Genomic DNA, 19,474 nt, shown 5'->3' on the forward strand with positions numbered 1-19,474 from the left:
AACTGGAGCACCCAGAAAAAAACACACACAAACATGGAGAGAATGTGCAAGCTCCACACAGAGAGTTACCTGACATTGGAATCGAACCCAGGTACCTGGCAATGTGAGGCAGCAGTGTTAACCACTGAGCCACCATGCTGCCCATAACCACCTTTGGTAAGGTACCATACATTAAGGGACTTAATACAACAAGAGTCCTTAGTATTGCAGATGGTAAAGACAAAGGATTTACGAACTAACATTGCAGAGAGTTGGGATAAATGTAGTATTTTCAGGGGGGGCAATTCTCAGATTAAATGCTTATCCTGAGGCCCCTTATTTCTAAACAGTCCAAAACTATCACTTTTCAGCAGGAAAACATGAGTTATATATTTAATACCCACCAGGATTCTGTGAATGAGAAAAATCAGGCTTTCCGAGTAATATGTGCTTCTTTGAAATGAAAAACAATCCAATTCCATCAACCTGTAAGCACCCTAATGGTTTCAATGTTTACTCTGCCTGCTCATAAGATTCCCCCCATGCAAACAATTTCCCATTCCCACTCCAAGAACTATGTCTGTCAGATTGATGTCTTCTTAAAAAAATCATCACTCCAGCAACATTGTCATTGTAATCTTTAAATCCTCTCATACACACAAAGACCAAAACCTACATGTCACTCGTTCAGAATTCAAACTCGATACTAAATGATATTAAATTTTCATAGAAACCAATCACCTCACATAAGTGTTTAGACTCTCATGTGGGGAGTGCACTAGTATTCAAGCCCCAGTTAACCACAAGTCATACTAAATCTGTTACTGAATCAACACTGCAGCCAATTTGTCTATTTTCTGTCCTCAAATCCAAACTAAACAAAAAGCAGGTTGATTAATAACATCAAACATGGCATTGATTATCAGCAAGACAGATTCTTGAAATAAGCAGAAAATGTGAACAACAGCTGCATTTCTATTTGAGATTAAACTATATCCCATTAATCTAAAACATACATTCATTCACAGACAGGACAACACGGTTCTGCAGAAATAGTTACTGCTGTTTCTCGAAATAAATTCTGAAAGAAAGACCATCCCAGTGCATCAAGGATATCACATCAGAAATTAGAATGTGCTGACATCTCAGAATTTCTTCAGTTTCATGTGAATTGGGTGAAATCAGTGCTTTTTTTTTGCTACAGAACTTTAAAGAACGGTTCTTACACATTTCATGATTTTCTTTAGCTCTGTCTGCTCCTGCACACCCATTAGAATTGAACTTTTAAATAAAATTGTCTCCATTGCTCTTATTTCTCCAACCAGTCTGAGTATTCTCACATCTCTCCGCACTACATCTGATCTGCTATTGGCTGCTGCTACAACACGGGGTAACCCCACTGATAATTTAAACCAGCAACACAGAAATGATTAAACCCGTGCTGTAATCTTTAAAATTTGAGAGGCCAAGAACTATCCCAAAGATCACTATTTAAAGCAAAAATTAATAAAATATTTTTACTTAAAAGTCAAGCAGAGAATAATTAACTGACAATTAGTTACAACTCCTTTAACTAACCTATCTTTTACTTTCCCTTCTATAATACTGGACCATTAAGATTAAAATTTACCAAAAGAAATTCAAATTTCAAAACCAGCCACCTGTTGAATCTTCTCTTTGAGTCTTCCTCTGTCTTCTTTTCTTTTTCTTATGCTTTCTGTTTCACGGGTCATTGATAGATAAAGGTACCTTTAAAAGAGTTATTCTGCAGGCAGTCTGGATATGCTGGTGGCTTGGCAGTTCATCTCCAACTGTTCAATTTGTTTAATATTTAGACACAAAACATTGGATTGTTGCTTTGGTGTTAATATTGTCAAAATCGCAAATTCAAATTTGATTGGAGTTTGGTATTTTGGGGCATAATTTAAACTGATTGGCCAAATTTGAATTTCTTAGCAACCCAGGTATTGCTAGTTGCTGGACCAAATGTTACATTATAAATTTTCCAGTAGTCTATGTGCTTCTCTAAGTCTTTCACTCTCTGAAAGATACAGTTCACCCTACATCTTCATAACACTGCCCACTCTCCCATCCTGGGAGAAGTAGAAGAGAAAGCCCCAGGAACTATGTGAGCTAGGATGGGGTCTGAAGCCAGGCTCTCAGCAACATTCAACATGAAGCTCCAGCTAATTATGTTGGAAACTCCTAGATCACTTTTCCCTGGTCAGCTGACTCGGATGGCTGGAGTATAATGTAGAATAATGGCAACATCTCAGCTTCAAAACCAGTCTCAGCTGTGGGAGCTCATGGAGAGCAACCCCTCCCCCCCCCCCAACCCCCCCTTTCGCAGTTCTTGATGCAGAGTGGTTCCCTTTAAACTGGATTAAACAATTGGCTCTGGAATGGAGTGAGATGTGTGTGCCCTTTTGTGCTCTGTGATTCATCCCCAATCCCTGAGAGATTCCCCTGCAGATGTGGCACCTCACAGAGCAATCCCCCTGACTCTGCACATCCAGCCTGATGGCACCGGCTCTCTTGTGAAGCAAATGGAATTAATATCACTTGTTCTCCAGGATAAAGCTCCACATTTCCCACAAATCATTCTCCCAATATCACAAAAATATCCCCTTTCTCCTCCCAGCACCAACACTGAACCGGAGCTCAGCTTCCTCCCCACAGTGAATCCATCCCCAAGAACACTCTCCATCACCTCCTCAATCTTCTTGATCACAAACTGATCTCCAATTCATTCATTGGCCATGAGGTTATAACTGAAGTTGATTGTCATGTAAACTCTACTTACTGTCGACAATGAGCAGGCTTCCTCTCCCAAAGATCTTTCCCCAGACTGAGCAGTAATAGACCCCAGTGTCACTGGGCTGGACGTTTGTGATGATCAGAATTAAGCTATTAATGGAGGAGTCTCTGAAAGGCTGGAATCGCTCAGTGAACCCTGGACTCCATTGTGTGGACCCATTTCCTGGATGTGTTAAAACCTGCTCCATAATTTGTTCTGGGGACAGTCTGCACCAATGAACATCGGTGTGTGTCACTGTGGCGTTCCTCATGGTGCACTGTAACTCAGCCGTGTGACCTTCGGTGACACGTTCCAGACTCGGAGACTGGAGAACGACTGGGCCAGTTATGCCTTCAAAGAAAAAGACAATATGTTTATTCCGATAAGAGCAGATTCACAGTACTGCTGTATTCAAAGGATCTGACCAGGTGGTAGGGGTTTTCAGTTAAACAAAGAGAACAGATTATTACACTAAACCATTGAGCTGCATCTGTGACTGATTCAGATCAAATAAAATTCATCAGAATAAACAGAAATAATTAAATAAACCATGTGTCAAATAATATTTCTTAACTCTGTTCAGAATCTTATTGACATTTTGGACATGCAAGCACGATCCAAATCCACAATCACTTCCTTCTGGAAGGACATGAGCTTGGGAACATCACCCCCTGCAAGAACCCCGCCAAGCCACTCACCATTCTGACTTGAGCATATATTGCTGTTCATTCAGTGTCGCTGGGTCAAAATGCTGGGAATCTCTCCCTAAGAGCATTACAGCTCTACCTGCAGGACATGAACTGCAGTGGTTCAAGAAGGCAGCTCACCCCCCAGCAATAGCAGCAATAATAATGATAGTGGTGATGGTGATGGTATCAGCAGAACATTTAGAAATATGTAACATCAATCAGCAGACTCAGCATGGCATCACAAAGGATAAATAATGCCAGACAAATTTATTGGAACTCTTGGATGAGGTAAGCAGCAGGATAGATAAAGGGGATCCAGTGGATGTAATATATTCGGGTTTTCAAATCACTTTAGATAAGGTACTACACATGACGCTACTTGATAAGATGAGAGACCCTGGTGTTGGAGGTAGTATGGACAGAGGATTGCTTAACTAAAAATGACAGGAGTTGGGATAAAGTGGGCATTTTCAGAGAAACAACCTGTTATTTGTGAAGTTCCACAGGGGCCACAATTATTGACAATTGATATTAATGACTAGATGAGGAAAATGAATCGACTGCAGCAAAGTTTGTGGATGGCACAAAAATAAATGGGAAGGCCAGTGGGGAGAATAACACAAAGAGTCTGCACAGAGCAATAGACAGGTTCAGTGAGTGGGTACAATGTTGGCAGATGAAATGTATTGCGTGGAATACAATGTCTTGTACTTCAATAGGAAGAATATAATTTTATTTCTTCAATCAAGGTGTGAACATTGCTGGCAAAGCCAGCATTTATTATCCATCCATAATTGCTCAGCTTTCAGAGAAACGTGTACCTGGACTTCAAGGTCCCTCTATTCCACTACATTCCTTAAGGCCCTCCCATTCACCATGAATCTTGGATCTTGATTTGACTTTCCAAAACGCAAGACCTCACACATCTTTATTAAACTCCATTTGCCATTTCTTCACCCACTTCCCCAACTGATCAAGGTCTTGCTACAATTTCTGATAATGTCCCTCATTGTCCACGGTATTGCCTATTTTAGTGTCATCTGCAAACTTACTAAACATGCCTTGTATATTCTCATCCAAATCATTAATATAGTTTATAAACAGTAGTCAGCCTAACACTGACCCCTGAGGCACACCACTAGTCACTGGCTTCCAATCCGACGAGCATCCTTCCACTATTATTCCTACCACCAAGCCAATTGTGTGTCCAATTTGTCAGTTCTCCCTGGATTCCATGCAATCTAATCTTCCAGAACAGCCTATCATGTGGAACCTTATTAAAGGCCTCACTGAAATCCATGCAGATTATGTCTACATGCCTGCTCTCATCAACCTTTCTGGTCACTTCATTAAGGAACTCTGGCATGATATCCCACGCACACATCCATACTGACTACTCCTAATCAAACCCTATCTTTTCCAGATGTATGTGTATTTTATCCTTCAGAATCTTCTTCAGTAACTTACTTACTACAGATGTTAGGCTTAACTGGTCTATAGTTCCCAGGTTTCTCTTTGCAGCCCTTCTTGAAAAAGGACACAACATTTGATAACCTCCAGTTTTCCGGAACCTCACCCATGGCGAGGGATGATGCAAATATATCAGCCAGGGCCCCAATCTTGCCATCGGTCTCCCACCCTAGAATATTGGCACATTCCTTTTCCTCAAATCAGGAAAGGGTGACAGAATGTTTATCCCAAATAATCATCTTCATTACCCTGATCCTCAACATTTCTCTTCTTAACAATTATCCCTGGAACATGGTCTTTTTCATTGATATCACCTCACACTCCATTCTGCCCCTCACTGTCCAATTCTCCACGATATTATTCATATCTCTGCAAATCCCCTGGATCAATTCAACATTTCCCTTCAATATCCTTTGACTATTCCCACAATAACACCTCATCACAATCACCCCCCCTACTCCCACACTCCTCTCCATGGTCTCACAAACATAGACTCACTTCTGGGAAATGGCTTGGCTGGACAAAAACTCTCAGCTTCACCCACTAATATAAAATATCCAAAGGAGGTTTGAAGGATGTACTGGGAGGGGAAGGGGTAATCTAACCCTCCAGAGCAGCCTATCATGTGGAACATTGTTGAAGGCCTTACTGAAATACACACAGACTACATCTACCCACTGCCTTCATCAATCTTTCTGGTCACTTCATCAAGGAACACTAATAAATTTACAAGGCATGATATCCTACTCATAAACCATGCTGACTACTCTGAATCAAACTGTGTCTATCTATATGCATGTATATCTTATCTCTCAGAGTCTTCTCAAGTAACTGACATACCACAGATATTAGGCTTAACTGGTCTACAGTTCCCAGGTTTCTCTTTGCAGCCCTTCTTGAATAAGGGTACGGCGTTTACAGCCTTCCAGTCTTCTGGAACCTCACCCGTGGCAAGTGAGATGCCAGGGCTCCAATCCTGCCATCCATCTCCCACCCTGGAATATTGGCACATTCCTTTTCTCCAAATCAGAAAAGAGGTGGCAGAATGTTCATTCCAAAAATCATCTTCATTAGCCTGATCTACTTCACATTTATCCCTGGAATATGATCCTTTTCATTGGTGTCACCTCATACTCCATTCTTCCCCTCACTGCCCAACTCTCCACGATGTTATTCATATCTCTGTAAATCCCCTGGATCAATTCCACATTTCCCTTCAGAATCCTCTTACTATTCCCACAAATAATTCCCCATCACCACTCCTCCCACCCACCCCTACCACCCACATCCCCCCCCCTCAGTAATCTCACAAATGTATCACACTAAACCCCACCCCCCCTCCCCACCCCTACCACCCACACACACCCCCCTCCGTGGTCTCACGAATGTAGACTCACTTCTGGGAAATTGCCTGGCTGGATGAAAGCTCGCAGCTTCACCCACAAATATAAAATGTCTAAAGGAGGTTTAAAGATTGTACTGGGACAAGAGGGGGTGCAGACGAGGCTCACTAGGTTGATCCTGGAATTGAGGGGGATGTCTTATGAGGATAGACTGAGTAGACTGGAATTTTGTACATTGAAATTCTGATGAATGAGGGGGGAATATTATTTAAACATAACATTATGAAGGCAAATGATAGGATAGAAGTAGAGAGGATGTTTCCATTGGTGGGTGAAACTAGGACAAGAGGACATAGCCTCAAAATAAGGGGGAGCAGATTCAAGATTCAATTGAGAAGGAACTTCTTCAGCCGGAGGGTTGGGAATCTGTGGAATTCCCTGCCCAGTGAAGTAGTTGATGCTTCCTCATTGAATGTTTTTAAAGCTAAGATAGAAAACTAAAGGAATTAAAGGTTATGGTGAGAGGGCGGGTAAGTGGAGCTGAGGCCATGAAAAGATCAGCCATGATCTTACTGAATGGGGGAGCAGGCTTGAAGGGTCAGATGGCCTACTCCTGCTCCTGGTTCTTATGTTCAAGAAACAGAATACTTCCAGGAGCAAGTCCCTGGGAACTTTCCATCGTGTGTGGGAACCAGGGCAATGGTAAGAAAATCTGTCAGTAAGGGTTGATGTGACATCACAAACAAATGAAAGGGCAGCTGAAACTCTCCTGGAAGGTGAAGATAATTCATAGGGAGGATTTGTGATGATGGCTCTCACTGAGGATCAGAAAGCAGACCGTGAATGAAATAAATTCACAGTCAGCTCATACTGAGGAAGGATCTGTGTGGTAGATTAGTTAGTAAAATTACACCATATGGGATTGGGTAGAGCTTGTAAATTGGATACAAACTTAACTGGAAGGGAGGAGGCAGAGGGTGGTGGTGGAGGGGTGCTTTTTTGGTCTGGATGCTTGTGCCTAGCTGTGTTCCACATGGATCAGTGTTGGATCCACTGCTTTTCACCATTTATAGAAATGATTTGAAGGTGAATATCGGCAGCATGGTTGGTAAGTTGCAACACCAAAATAGATGCTATAGTGGACAGTAAAGAAGGTTATCGTAGAGTGCAATAGGACCTTGATTAAATGGGCAAATGGGCAAATGGGCAAATGAGTCAAGGATTGGCAGATGGAGTTCAATTTAGACAAATGTGAGGTGTTACATTTTGGTAAGGCAAACCAGGCCGGGACCTGTACACTTAATGGTGGGGCCCTGTGTGGGGATTGTAATGAGTTCAGCCAGGTTGATCTCATAGAATATGAGTTCCCTGTTTGGGGCCGTTAATCTGGTCCAATCAGGAAGCCCTGACTGACAGATATAAACAGGAGCATCAGGGGTTCTGTTCATTCTGGGAGCTGGCTCTGAGGGAGCTGGATCAGTGTCAAATACTAAACATGTGTAAATAAATTGGAACTTGGTGAGACAAAACTATCCAGAAGGTCAAGTGGTAAATGTGATGCCTTGAGTCACCTCCTGCTTACAGATTAATCCACCGGTGATGCTGTCACTGGAAGGGTTCGTTCTAACTATAAACTTTCTGGAGACCCTTCTGGTCACCGCTGACCAGACATGACTGTGGACACTAAAAGATCTGGTCCTGACTAAACTAAAACAGCTGGTGTTGTTGGGGGAAGTCAAAGGGCCATCACAACCTGAACTGAAACCTTTCTGGACCTGCTGAGCGCTGACTACCGTAGAGGATGGCAGATTACTGTAGGGAGCAGGAGTGATTCCACCGAGCAAAGGTCACCGCTAGATACTGGCTGAACTCCACTAGGGTCATCCAGGGGTGTCCAAAATGAAAATGTGATGGAAGGTAATGTCTGGTAGCCAGGATTGGATGCAGACACAGCAGCATTGGTGAGTAGTGCACAGAGTGCCAGCACGAATGAAAATTACCGCTAGCAGCTCCCTCATATTCATGGGAATGGCTGGGTGATCCCTGGACCCGGTTACACGTTGACTATGTCAATCCTTTCATGGGCTCTGTATTTTCAATCAGTATGGACACCCACTTAAAGTGATTGGACATGCACAGGGGCCAATGGAAAAAAGGTTGCGAGCATCGAGTGCAATACCTGGACGCCTGAGGTGCTGGTCAGAGATAACGATCCATCATTTACCAACAGAGGATTCAAGTATTTCCTAAAGTCAAATGGCACTTGGCATGCAAAGACAACTCCATACCATCCATCATCCAATCATCTGGCAGAAAGAACAGTCCAAACTTTGAAGCCAGGCTGAAAGAAACAGCCTTCAACTTATACTTGTTACCAAACTGTCCCTGTTCCTGTTTGATTTTTGGACCAGCCTTCATGCACCTACAGGGATAGCTCCAGCAGAGATGTTGTGGGAAAGAAGACTCCTCACCAAGTTAAACCTGATATTCCCAGATCCGGGAGGGAGGGTGAAATAGCATCAGAAACACCAATGCTGGACACAAAACTCCACTCAGCGAGAGTGACAGTTTACTTCAGGGAACAAAGATTGGATACAAGGATCACAGAAATGGCCCAGGATAGAACATGGAACATGGAACATTGAGCATAGAACAGTGCAGCACCTGAACAGGCCCTTCAGCTCACAATGTTGTGCCGAACATGACACCAAATGAAACTAATTCCTTTTACCTGTTCTTGGTCCATATCCCTCCATACCATGAATATTCATATGCTTATCTAAAAATCCCTTAAACACCTCTTTTGTGTCTGCTTCTATTACCACCCCTGGCAGCGTGTTCCACACTCCTACCATTATCTGTGTGAAAAACCGAACCCTCACGTCTCCTTTGAACTTGCCTTGTCTCACATTAAATACATGCATCCTAATTTTAAACATTTCAATTCTGAGAGAAGGATTCTGACCGTCAACACTATCAGTGTATCTCATAATCTTATACACTTCTATCAAGTTTCCCCTCAGCCTTTGCTGCTCCACAGAAAACAATCCGAGTTTTTTTATCCTCTTCTTATAGCTTATACCCTATAATTCAAGCAGGGTAATCCCCTTCACCCTCCACCCTCTCCAAATCCTCCATATCCTTCCTGTCATGTGGCAACCAGAATTGAACATAATACTCTAAGTGTGGCCAAGTCAAACTCTTAGAAAGATGCAACATGATTTCCTGACTTTGTGTCAATTCTCTGACCAATAAAGACAAGCATTACACACACCTTTGTTACCACCCTCTACTTGCATAACCACTTTTAGGGAGCTATGGACTTGAACCCCAAGATCCCTCTGTACATCAGTGCTGTTCAGGGTCCTGCCATTAGCTGCATACCTTTTCTAAACATTTGACCTGCCAAAGTGCAGCACCTCATTTATATGGATTAAACTCCACCTGCCTTTTCTCTGCCTTTTTCTGCAATTCGTCTCTAACCCATTGCATCCTTTGACAATCTTCTACACTATCTGCAACTCCACAGATCTTTGTATCATCTATAAACTTATTAAACTACCCATCTACATTTTCATCTTACTCATTTATGTATATCATAAACAGCAGAGGTCCCAGGATGGGTCCCTGCAGAACATCACTAGTCACGGACCTCCAGCCTGAAAAGCAACTTTCCATCATGACACTCTGTTTGCTATGGGCAAGCCAATTCTGAATCAACATGGCCAAGTGACCATGGATCCCATAAATCTTAATCTTTTGGATGAGCCGACCATGAGAGACCTTATCTAGTGACCCTTCTTCAGCACAGTTCTAAGGAAAGGTCACTGGACCTGAAACGTAAAATCTGATTTCTCTTTGTATAGATGCTGCCGGACCTGCTGAGCTTTTCCAGCAATTTAATTGAGGAATGTCAATGTCTTCTTCAGCATAATCCAAACCCATAATCACTTCCATCTGGAAGGACACGGGCTTGGGAACTTCAACCCCTGCAAGAACCCCTCCAAGCCACTCATCATTTTGACTTGAACATATATTGCTGTTCATTCAGTGTCACTGGGTCAAAATGCTGGAATTCTCTCCCTAAGAGCATTACAGATCTACCTGCAGGGCATGAACTGCAGTGGTTCAAGAAGGCAGCTCACCCTCCAGCAATAGCAGCAATAATTATGATAGTGATGATGGTGATAGTGATGGTATCAACAGAAAATTTAGAAATGTATAACATGAATCAGCAGAGTCAGCATGGCATCACAAAGGATAAATAATGCCAGACAAATTTACGGGAACTCTTTGATGAGGTAAGATGCAGGAGAGATAAAGGGAATCAAGTGGATGTAATGTATTTGGATTTTCAAATCACTTTTGATAAGGTACTGCACATGACGATAATTTATTCCCCATCCATAATCCACAGTATGGGTGGCATGGTGGCACAGTGGTTAGCACTGCTGCCTCACAGCGCCAGAGACCCGGGTTCAATTCCCGCCTCAGGCGACTGACCGTGTGGAGTTTGCACATTCTCCCCGTGTCTGCGTGGGTTTCCTCCGGGTGCTCCGGTTTCCTCCACAGTCCAAAAATATGCAGGTTAGGTGAATTGGCCATGCGAAATTGCCTGTAGTGTTAGGTGCAGCGGTAAATGTAGGGGAATGGGTCTGGGTGGGTTGCGCTTCGGCGGGTCGGTGTGGACTTGTTGGCCCGAAGGGCCTGTTTCCACACTGTAAGTAATCTAATCTAATTGCTCAGGGTGCTGTTAAGATTCAGTTCCTTTGTTATGGGTCTGGAGTCACATTTAGGCTAAAGGATGGCAGTCAACTAAATGGGTGTTTCCCTAACAATCGTTTTATGGTCATCATCAGATGTTTAATTCCAGGTTTTTAAGGAATTCAACTTTGAACATTTTCCATGAATATGGAGTCTCAGAACATGCCTTGGGTCTCTGGGTTAATAATCTAGTGATGATGCTACTTGGTCATTGTCTCCCATGAGGGGAAAGACTGCTTGGCAGCCCAGCACAGAGGGACTGGGGGGATTGGAGAGTGTGTAAGAATCACTGAGGGCTAGCATCCAAGTTCAGCAGGGAGTAAGGAAGGAAGGTGGAACATTAGACTTAATTTCAAAAGGGAATGGCGGTTAAAATTAGGGAGACTTTGTTACAACTATAGATGGCACTAGTTAGACCAGAGCTGGAATAATGTGGGCTGTTGTGGGCCCCTTATCTGAGGAAACATACACTGATATTGGAGGCAGTCCAGAGAAGGTTCACTCAGTTGATCCTGGGTGAGGAGGGATATTGTTATGCAGAGATGGTGAGTTGGTTGGGCCTGTATTCATCTGAGTTTAGCAGAATGTGAGAAGAATTTAGTGTGGCATATTAGATATTGAAGAGGCAATGCAGAGAGGTAGTTTCCCCTTGCAGGATAAGGCAGGACAGTAGGTTTGAGGGTTATCAGACCAGCCATGATTGGTGGAGCAGGCTAGATGGGCCAAATGGCCTCCTCCTATTCCTGTATTTTACTGCCTAATTACAATATTCATTCTCATGCTCAGTCAGACACTGCTCTCCTCAGATTTTGACGCTAAATCCTCACAAGTGTTTCTCTGCCATGTACACAGAGTTCCTGAGTATTCACTGGCAATGGTTATCGCCTAATTACTGTCTGACAATGTGCCCCCCGCCATGCCCAGGAGTTGATCAGAGACGCAGAGTTCAGCTTCTCATACACACACTTCATATACCAGCTCCCAGACGTTTTATCTAAACAATCATAGTCATAGAATCATAGAATCAGAACGTCCTACAGCACGGAGACAGTTCCTTCAGTCCAAACTGGTCCATGCCAACCAAAATGTCCATGCACTTCTATTAGACTCCCGTCTCAGTCTCCTGCACTTTAAAGCAAAAAGCTCCAAGCTTGTCCAACCTCTCCCTATCACTCAGTGTCTTGAATCCTGGAAATATCCTTGTAAATTTCTTCTGCACTGTTTCCAGTTCAATAATAGCCTTCCAAAAGAAGCCCTGGCTGACAGATATAAATAGGAACATCAGGACTTCTGTTCATTCTGAGTACTGGCTCTGAGGGAGCTGGATCAGTGTCATGTATTAAACATGTGTAAATAAAGGGGAACTTGATGAGAGAAAACTATCCAGAAGGCCAAGTGGTAAATGTGATGCCTTGAGCCACCTCCTGCTTACAGATTAATCCACCGGTAGGCTGCCATTGGAAGAGCCCATTCCAATTATAAACTTTCCGGATACCCTTCTGGTCACCGCTGACCAGACCTGACTGTGGACACAGAATGATCAGTCCTGGCTAAACTAAAACAAATGGTGTAGTTGGGGAAAGTCAACCTGAACTGAAACCTTTCTGGACCCGCTGAGCCACGATTACTGTAGAGGATGGCAGATTACTATAGGGAGCAGGAGTGATTCCATCAAGCAAAGGTTCAGCCAGATACTGGCTGAACTCCACTAGGGTCATCCAGGGGTGTCCAAAATGAAAATGGTGGCTAGTATTGGATGCAGATACAGCTGCATTGGTGAGCAGTGCCCAGAGTGCCAACAAGGACAAAAATTACGACTAGCAGCTCCCTCAAATTCATGGGAATGGCTGGGTGAACCCTGGGCTTGGTTACACATTGACTATGTCAATCCTTTCATTTGCTCTGTATTTTCAGTCAGTATGGACACCCACTCGAAGTGATTGGACATGCATCGGCCACAATTGTTAAACATGGGGCCAAAGGTAAAAAGGTTGCGAGCTGGTCCTTTAATTAATTAACATAAATGCTTTGGATGTGAGCATAAGAAGTACAGTTAGTAAGTTTGCAGATGACACCAAAATTGGAGCTATAGTGGATAGCGAAGAGGGTTACCTCAGATTACAACAGGATCTTGACCAGATGGGCCAATGGGATGAGAAGTGGCAGATGGAGTTTAATTCAGATAAATGGGAGGTGCTGCATTTTGGGAAAGCAAATCTTAGCAGGGCTTATACACTTAATGGTAAGGTCCTAGGGCATGTTGCTGAACAAAGGGACCTTGGAGTGCAGGTTTATAGCTCCTTCAAAGTGGACTCGCAGGTAGATAAGATAGTGAAGAAGGCATTTGGTATGCTTTCCTTTATTGGTCAGAGTATTGAGGACAGGAGTTGGGAGGTCATGTTGCATCTGTACAGGACATTGGTTAGGCCACTGTTTGAATATTGCATGCAATTTTGATCTCCTTCCTATCGGAAAGGGGTAGCGAAACTTGAAAGGATTCAGAAATGATATAGAAGGATGTTGCCAGGGTTGGAGGATTTGAGCTACAGGCAGAGGCTGAACAGGATGGGGCTGTTTTTCTCTGCACTGTCGGAGGCTGAGGGGTGAACTTATAGAGGTTTACAAAATTATGAGGGGCATGGATAGGGTAAATAGACAAAGTCTTTTCCCGGGGGTCGGAGAGTCCGGAATTGGAGGGCATGGGTTTGGGGTGAGAGGGGAAAGATTTTTCACATGGGGCAACTTTTTCACACAGAGGGTGGTATGTGTATGGAATGAGCTGCCAGAGGGGGTGTTGGAGGCTGGTACAATTGCAACATTTAAGAGGCATTTGGATGGATATATGAATAGGAAAAGTTTGGAGTGATATGTGCCGGGTGCTGGCAGGTGGGACTAGATTGGGTTGGGATATCTGGTCGGCATGAACGGGTTGGACCGAAGGGACTGTTTCCATGCTATACATCTCTATGACTCTATGACTCATCTAACGCAACACACGGACTTCCCAAGGTGCTGGTCACAGATAACGAGCCATCATTTACCAGCAGAGGATTCAAGTATTTCCTAAAATCAAATGACACTTGACATGCAAGGACAGCTCCATATAACCTATCAGCCAATAATCTGGCAGAAAGAGCAGTCCAAACTTTGAAGCCAGCTTAAAGAAACAGCCTACAACTTCATTTGATACCAAACTGTCCCGGTTCCTGTTTGATTATAGGACCAGCCTTTGTGCACCGACAGGGATAGCTCCAGCAGAGATGTTGAAGAAAAGAAGACTCCGTAACAGGTTAAACCTGATATTCCCAGACCCAGGAGGGTGGGTGAAAATAGCATCAGAAACGTCAATGTTGGACACAAAACTCCACTCAGCGAGAGCAGTAGTTTACTTCAGGGAACAAAGATTGGATACGAGGATCACAGAAATGGCCCAGGATAGAACATGGAACATGGAACATCGAACATAGAACAGTACAGCACCTGAACAGGCCCTTCAGCTCACAATGTTGTGCTGAACATGACACCAAATGAAACTAATTCCTTCTACCTGCCCTTGGTCCATATTCCTCCATACCATGAATATTCATTTGCTGATCTAAAAATTCCTTAAACATCTCTTCTGTGTCTGCTTCTATCACCACCCCTGGCTGTGCGTTCCACACTCCTACCACTATCTGTGTGAAAAACTAACCCCTCATGTCTCTTTTGAACTTTATCCATCTCACCTTGAATGCATGCTCCCTAGTTTTAGACATTTCACTTCTGAGAAAAGGATTCTGAGTGTCACCACTATCAATGCATCTTAGACACTTCTATCAAGTTTCCCCTCAGCCTTTGCTGCTCTACAGAAAACAACCTGAGTCTATTGACCTTCACCTTATAGCTTATACTGTCTAATTCAAGCAGGGAAAAGCCAGTAAATCTCTTCTCCACCTTCTCAAAATCCTCCATATCCTTCCTATCATATGGCAACCAGAATTGAACATAATACTCTAAGTGTGGCCAAATCAAACTTTTATAAACCTGCAACATGACATCCTGACTCTTGTACTCAAGTCTGTGACCAATAAAGACAAGCATTACACACACCTTTGTTACCACCCTCTACTTGCATAACCATTTTTGGGGAGCTATGGACTTGAACCCCAAGATCCCTCTGTACATCAATGCTGTTCAGGGTCCTGCCATTAGCTGCATACCTTTTCTGAATATGTGATCTCCCAAAGTGCAGCACCTCACACTAATATGGATTAAACTCCACCTGCCATTTCTCCGTCTTTTTCTGCAATTCATCTCTAACCCATTGTATCCTTTGACAATCTTCTACACTATCTGCAACTCCACAGATCTTTGTATCATCTATAAACTTACTAAACTACCCATCTACATTTTCATCCTAGTCATTTATCTACATCACAAACAGCAGAGGTCTCAGGATGGATCCCTGCAGAACACCACTAGCCATGGACCTCCAGCCTGAAAAATAACCTTCCATCTCTGCTTTCCATAGGCAAGCCAATTCTGAATCCACATGGCCAAGTCACCATGGATCCCATAAATCTGAACCTTCTGGAGAGGCCTACCATGAGAGACCTTGTCTGGTGACCCTTCCTCAGAAAAGTTCTAAGGAAGGGTCACTGGACCTGAAACATTAACTTTGATTTCTCTTTATAGATGCTGCTGGACTTGCTGAACTTTTCCAACAACTTCTGTTTTTGCTTCTGATTTGCAGCAGCCACAATTCCTTTGGTTGTTTTTTGTCAGTTGAACAAATACTTTGGATCTTCCTTCAGGAAATGCTCGAAGACAGAGGGTCAAGTATGAAAGAGGAACTGAAGGAAATCCTTATTGGTCAGGAAATGGTGTTGGTGAAACTGATGAGATTAAAACCTGATAAGTCCCAGGACCTGATGCTCTGTATCCCAGAGTACTTAAGGAAGTGGCCCTAGAAATAATGAATGCATTGGTGATCATTTTCCAGCATTTTGTGAACTCTGGAAGAGTTCCAATGGATTGGGGGGTAACTAATGTAACCCCTTTCTTTAAAAAAAGGAGGGAGAGAGAAAATGGGGAATTATAGGCAGGTTCACCTGACATCGGTGGTGGGGAAATGGTGGAGTCGATCATTAAAGATGTAATAATTGGTCATTTGGAAAGAGGTGACAGAATCGGTCTGAGTCAGCATGGATTCATTAAAGGAAGATTATGCTTGACAAATCTTGTGGAATTTTTTGAGAATGTGACCAGGAGAGTGGACAAGGATGAAGCAGTAACTGTTGCGTATTTGGACTTTCAAAAAACTTTGACAAAGTCCCTCACAAGAGATTAGTAAGGAAAATCAAAGCTCATGGCATTGGAGCTAAGGTATTGACACGGATAGAGAACTGATTGGCAGACAGGAAGCAGAGTTGGAATAAACAGGTCCTTTCCAGAGTTGCAGGGTTCAGTGTTGGAATCCAGCTGTTCATAAATACATTAACAATTTGGATGAAGGTACTGAATGCAATATCTCCAAATTTGCAGTAAGCTGGGTGGCAGGGTGTGCTGTGAGGAGGATGATAATAGGCTTCAGGATGATTTGGACAGACTGGCTGAGTGGGGAAGTACTTGGCAAATGCAATACAATGTGAATAATTGTGAGTTTTTTCAAATTGGTCATAAGATCAGGAAGTCAGATTATGATCTGAATGGTGGCAGTTTAGGAAATAGGTGAGGTGCAATGAGACCTGAGTGTCATGGTGGAATAATTGCTGAAGTTTGGCATGCATGTACAGCAGGTAGTGAGGAAAGCTAATGGCACGCTGGACTTCATAGCGAGACAATTTGTGTAATCGGAGTAAGGATGCCCTACTGCAGTTATACAGGCCTTGGTAAGGCCACAGCTTGAGTATTGTGTGCAGTTTTGTTCTCAGTGTCCGAGGCAGGACATTTTTGAGGGAATCCAGTGAAGGTTCACCAGACTGATTCCTGGGATAGCAAGACTGACATATGAGGAAACACTGGAATGACCTGGTTTGTATTTGATGGAATTTAGAAGAACGAGGAGAGAACAGGCGAGATGCAGGGAGAATATACCCAATGTTGGGGAAATCCAGAACTCTGCGTCATGATTCAAGAATAAAGGGTAAACCACTCAAGAATGAGATAAGAAAGAATTTCTTCACTCAGAGTTGTGAACCTGTGGAATTCTCTCCCAGAGGAAGCTGTTGGGGCCAATTTGTTGGATATGTTCAAGTCGGAGCTGGACATGGTCCTTTGTGGATCAAAGGGTGTGGAGAGAGCACAGCAAAGGGATTGCATGATCAACCATGATTGTAATGAATAGTAACGCAGGCTTGAAGGGCCAAATGGCCTACACCTGCTCTAATTTCTATGCTTTTGTGTTTCAGTAAGTTTGCAAATGACACAAAAATCGGAGGCTTTGTGGATGGTGAGTAAAGTTGTTAAAGGATACAGTGAGATTTTGATCAGTTGGAAAGTTGGATGAAGAAATGGCAGATGGAGTTACATCTGGACAAGTGTGATGCATTTTGGGAGGTCACATGCCAATGGAAAGCATACAGTAAATGGCAGGACCCTGATGAGAATTGATATACAAAGGAATCTTGATATGCAAGTCCATAGCTCCCAGAAAGTGGCATTACAAGTAAATAAGCTGGTAAAGAAGGTATACAGCTTGCTTTCATTGGTCAGGGCATTGAGTATAAAAATTGACACGTCATGTTGCGGCTGTATAGCATTTTAGTTCAGCCACATTTAAGTGTAGTTCTGGTCACCACATGCTAGAAGGTGATGGAGGCATTAGAGAGGGTGTAAAAGAGGTTTATCAAGATATTGTCTGGGTTGGACTGTATTAGTCTATAAGGAGAGGGTGGACAAACTTGGGTTGTTTTTGGAAAGGTGTCAGAGGCTGAGGTACAACCTGATATAAATTTATAAAATTATGAGAGATGTGGATAGGATGAATAGTCAGAGTGTTTTTCACAGGGTGGAAATGTCAAATACTTAGGGGAATAGGTTTAGGTGAGGGGACCAAGTTTAAAAATGATGTGTGAGGAAAGGCTGATGGTGGTAGGTGCCTGGTCTGCACTGCCAGGGGAGATAGAATAAATAGATTGAATAGCAACATTTAAGAGGCATTTAGACAGATACATTTACAAGTCGGGAATAGAGGGATGTGGACCATGTGTGTGCAGATGTGATTCGTTAGAATGGCATCATGGTTGGCATTGATCTGATATTGGTTGCCTACTCCACCACAATGGGGAAAGGAGAAGAGAAAGCCACAGGATCTATCTGAGCCAGGATGGGGACTGAAGCCAGACTTTCAGCATTATTCAACACAGAGCTCCAGCTAATTATGTTGGGAACTCCCAGAATATTATGATTACTCTTCCCTAGTCAGGTGGCTCAGATGTCTGTAGTATAATGTAGAATAAGGGCAACATCGCACCTTCAATCCCAGTCTCAGCTGTAGAAGCTCATGGAGAGCAAACCCCTCCCCTTTCCCTGTGCTTGATGTGGAGTGTTTCACTTTAACCTGGACCAAACCAATTGTCTCTCAAATGGAGAGAGATGTGTGTGACCCTTTGTACTCTATGGTTCATTCCCAATCCCTGGGAGATTCCCCTGCACCTCACAGAGCAATCTCCCTGATTCAGCACATCCAGCCCGATGGCACTGACATTCTTGTGAGTCGAATGGAATTAATATCACTTTTTCTCCAGGATAAAGCTTCACATTTCCCACAAAATCATCCTCACCTTGTCACAAATAAATCCCCTTTCCACTCTCCCAACCAACATTGAATCTCATCTCAGCTTCCTCTCCACAGTGAATCCATCCTGAGATCACTCTCCATCACCACCTCAATCATCTTGATCACACACTGATCTCCAATTCATTCATTGGGCATGAGGTTATTACTGGAGATGATTGCTGTGTGAACTCTACTTACTGTCTACAATGAGCAGGCTTCCTCTCCCATAGATCCTTCCCCAGACTGAGCAGTAATAGACCCCAGTGTCATTGGGTTGCATGTTTGTGATGGTCAGAATGAAGCTGTTGCTGGAGGGCTCTCTGGAAGACTGGAATCGCTCAGTGAATCTTGGCTGTCTGATTGCATTTTCCCATGTGTAATCTTTCAAAATCAGCTCTCTCCTTCTTCCCACTTGTTCCCAGTACCAATGAACATCATTGTCTGCCACTTTACCATTCCTCATGGTGCACTGTAACCGGGCAGTGTGACCCTCGGTGACTCGTTTCAGAATCAGAGACTGGAGAAGGACTGGGTAAGTTGTACCTTCAAAATAAAAAATAGCAATAAATGAACAGCAGTCTGATTGTTTTAAACTCTTGCCAAAATTTAAAAGGAGCCCCCAACAGTCTTAGTCCTACATTAAAGATGTGGAGCAGGTTGTCTAAACCAGTTG

The 19,474-nt window shown here is 43.2% G+C and overlaps 1 protein-coding gene across 4 annotated transcripts in view; it reads right to left on the bottom strand.

The window, feature by feature from the left end:
• The window catches only part of LOC122552552 (immunoglobulin superfamily member 3-like), a 60,655-nt gene that overhangs the window by 26,830 nt on the left and 14,351 nt on the right, over positions 1–19,474 (bottom strand). For 3 of the 4 annotated variants that reach the window (XM_087991038.1, XM_087991036.1, XM_087991035.1), the window contains exons 2-3: positions 19,000–19,344; positions 2,783–3,127 (exon numbers count right to left, since the gene is read on the bottom strand). In XM_087991038.1, the coding sequence (XP_087847164.1) occupies positions 2,783–3,127; positions 19,000–19,344 (690 nt within the window). The remainder of the gene's footprint in view (positions 1–2,782; positions 3,128–18,999; positions 19,345–19,474) is intronic. The other variant, XM_087991037.1, reaches the window with a different exon arrangement.

Source organism: Chiloscyllium plagiosum, unplaced genomic scaffold, assembly GCF_037043375.1.
Source record: "Chiloscyllium plagiosum isolate Xiang-an unplaced genomic scaffold, Cpla_swu_hap1 HiC_scaffold_10, whole genome shotgun sequence".
In the NCBI taxonomy this organism is placed as follows: Eukaryota; Metazoa; Chordata; class Chondrichthyes; order Orectolobiformes; family Hemiscylliidae; genus Chiloscyllium; species Chiloscyllium plagiosum.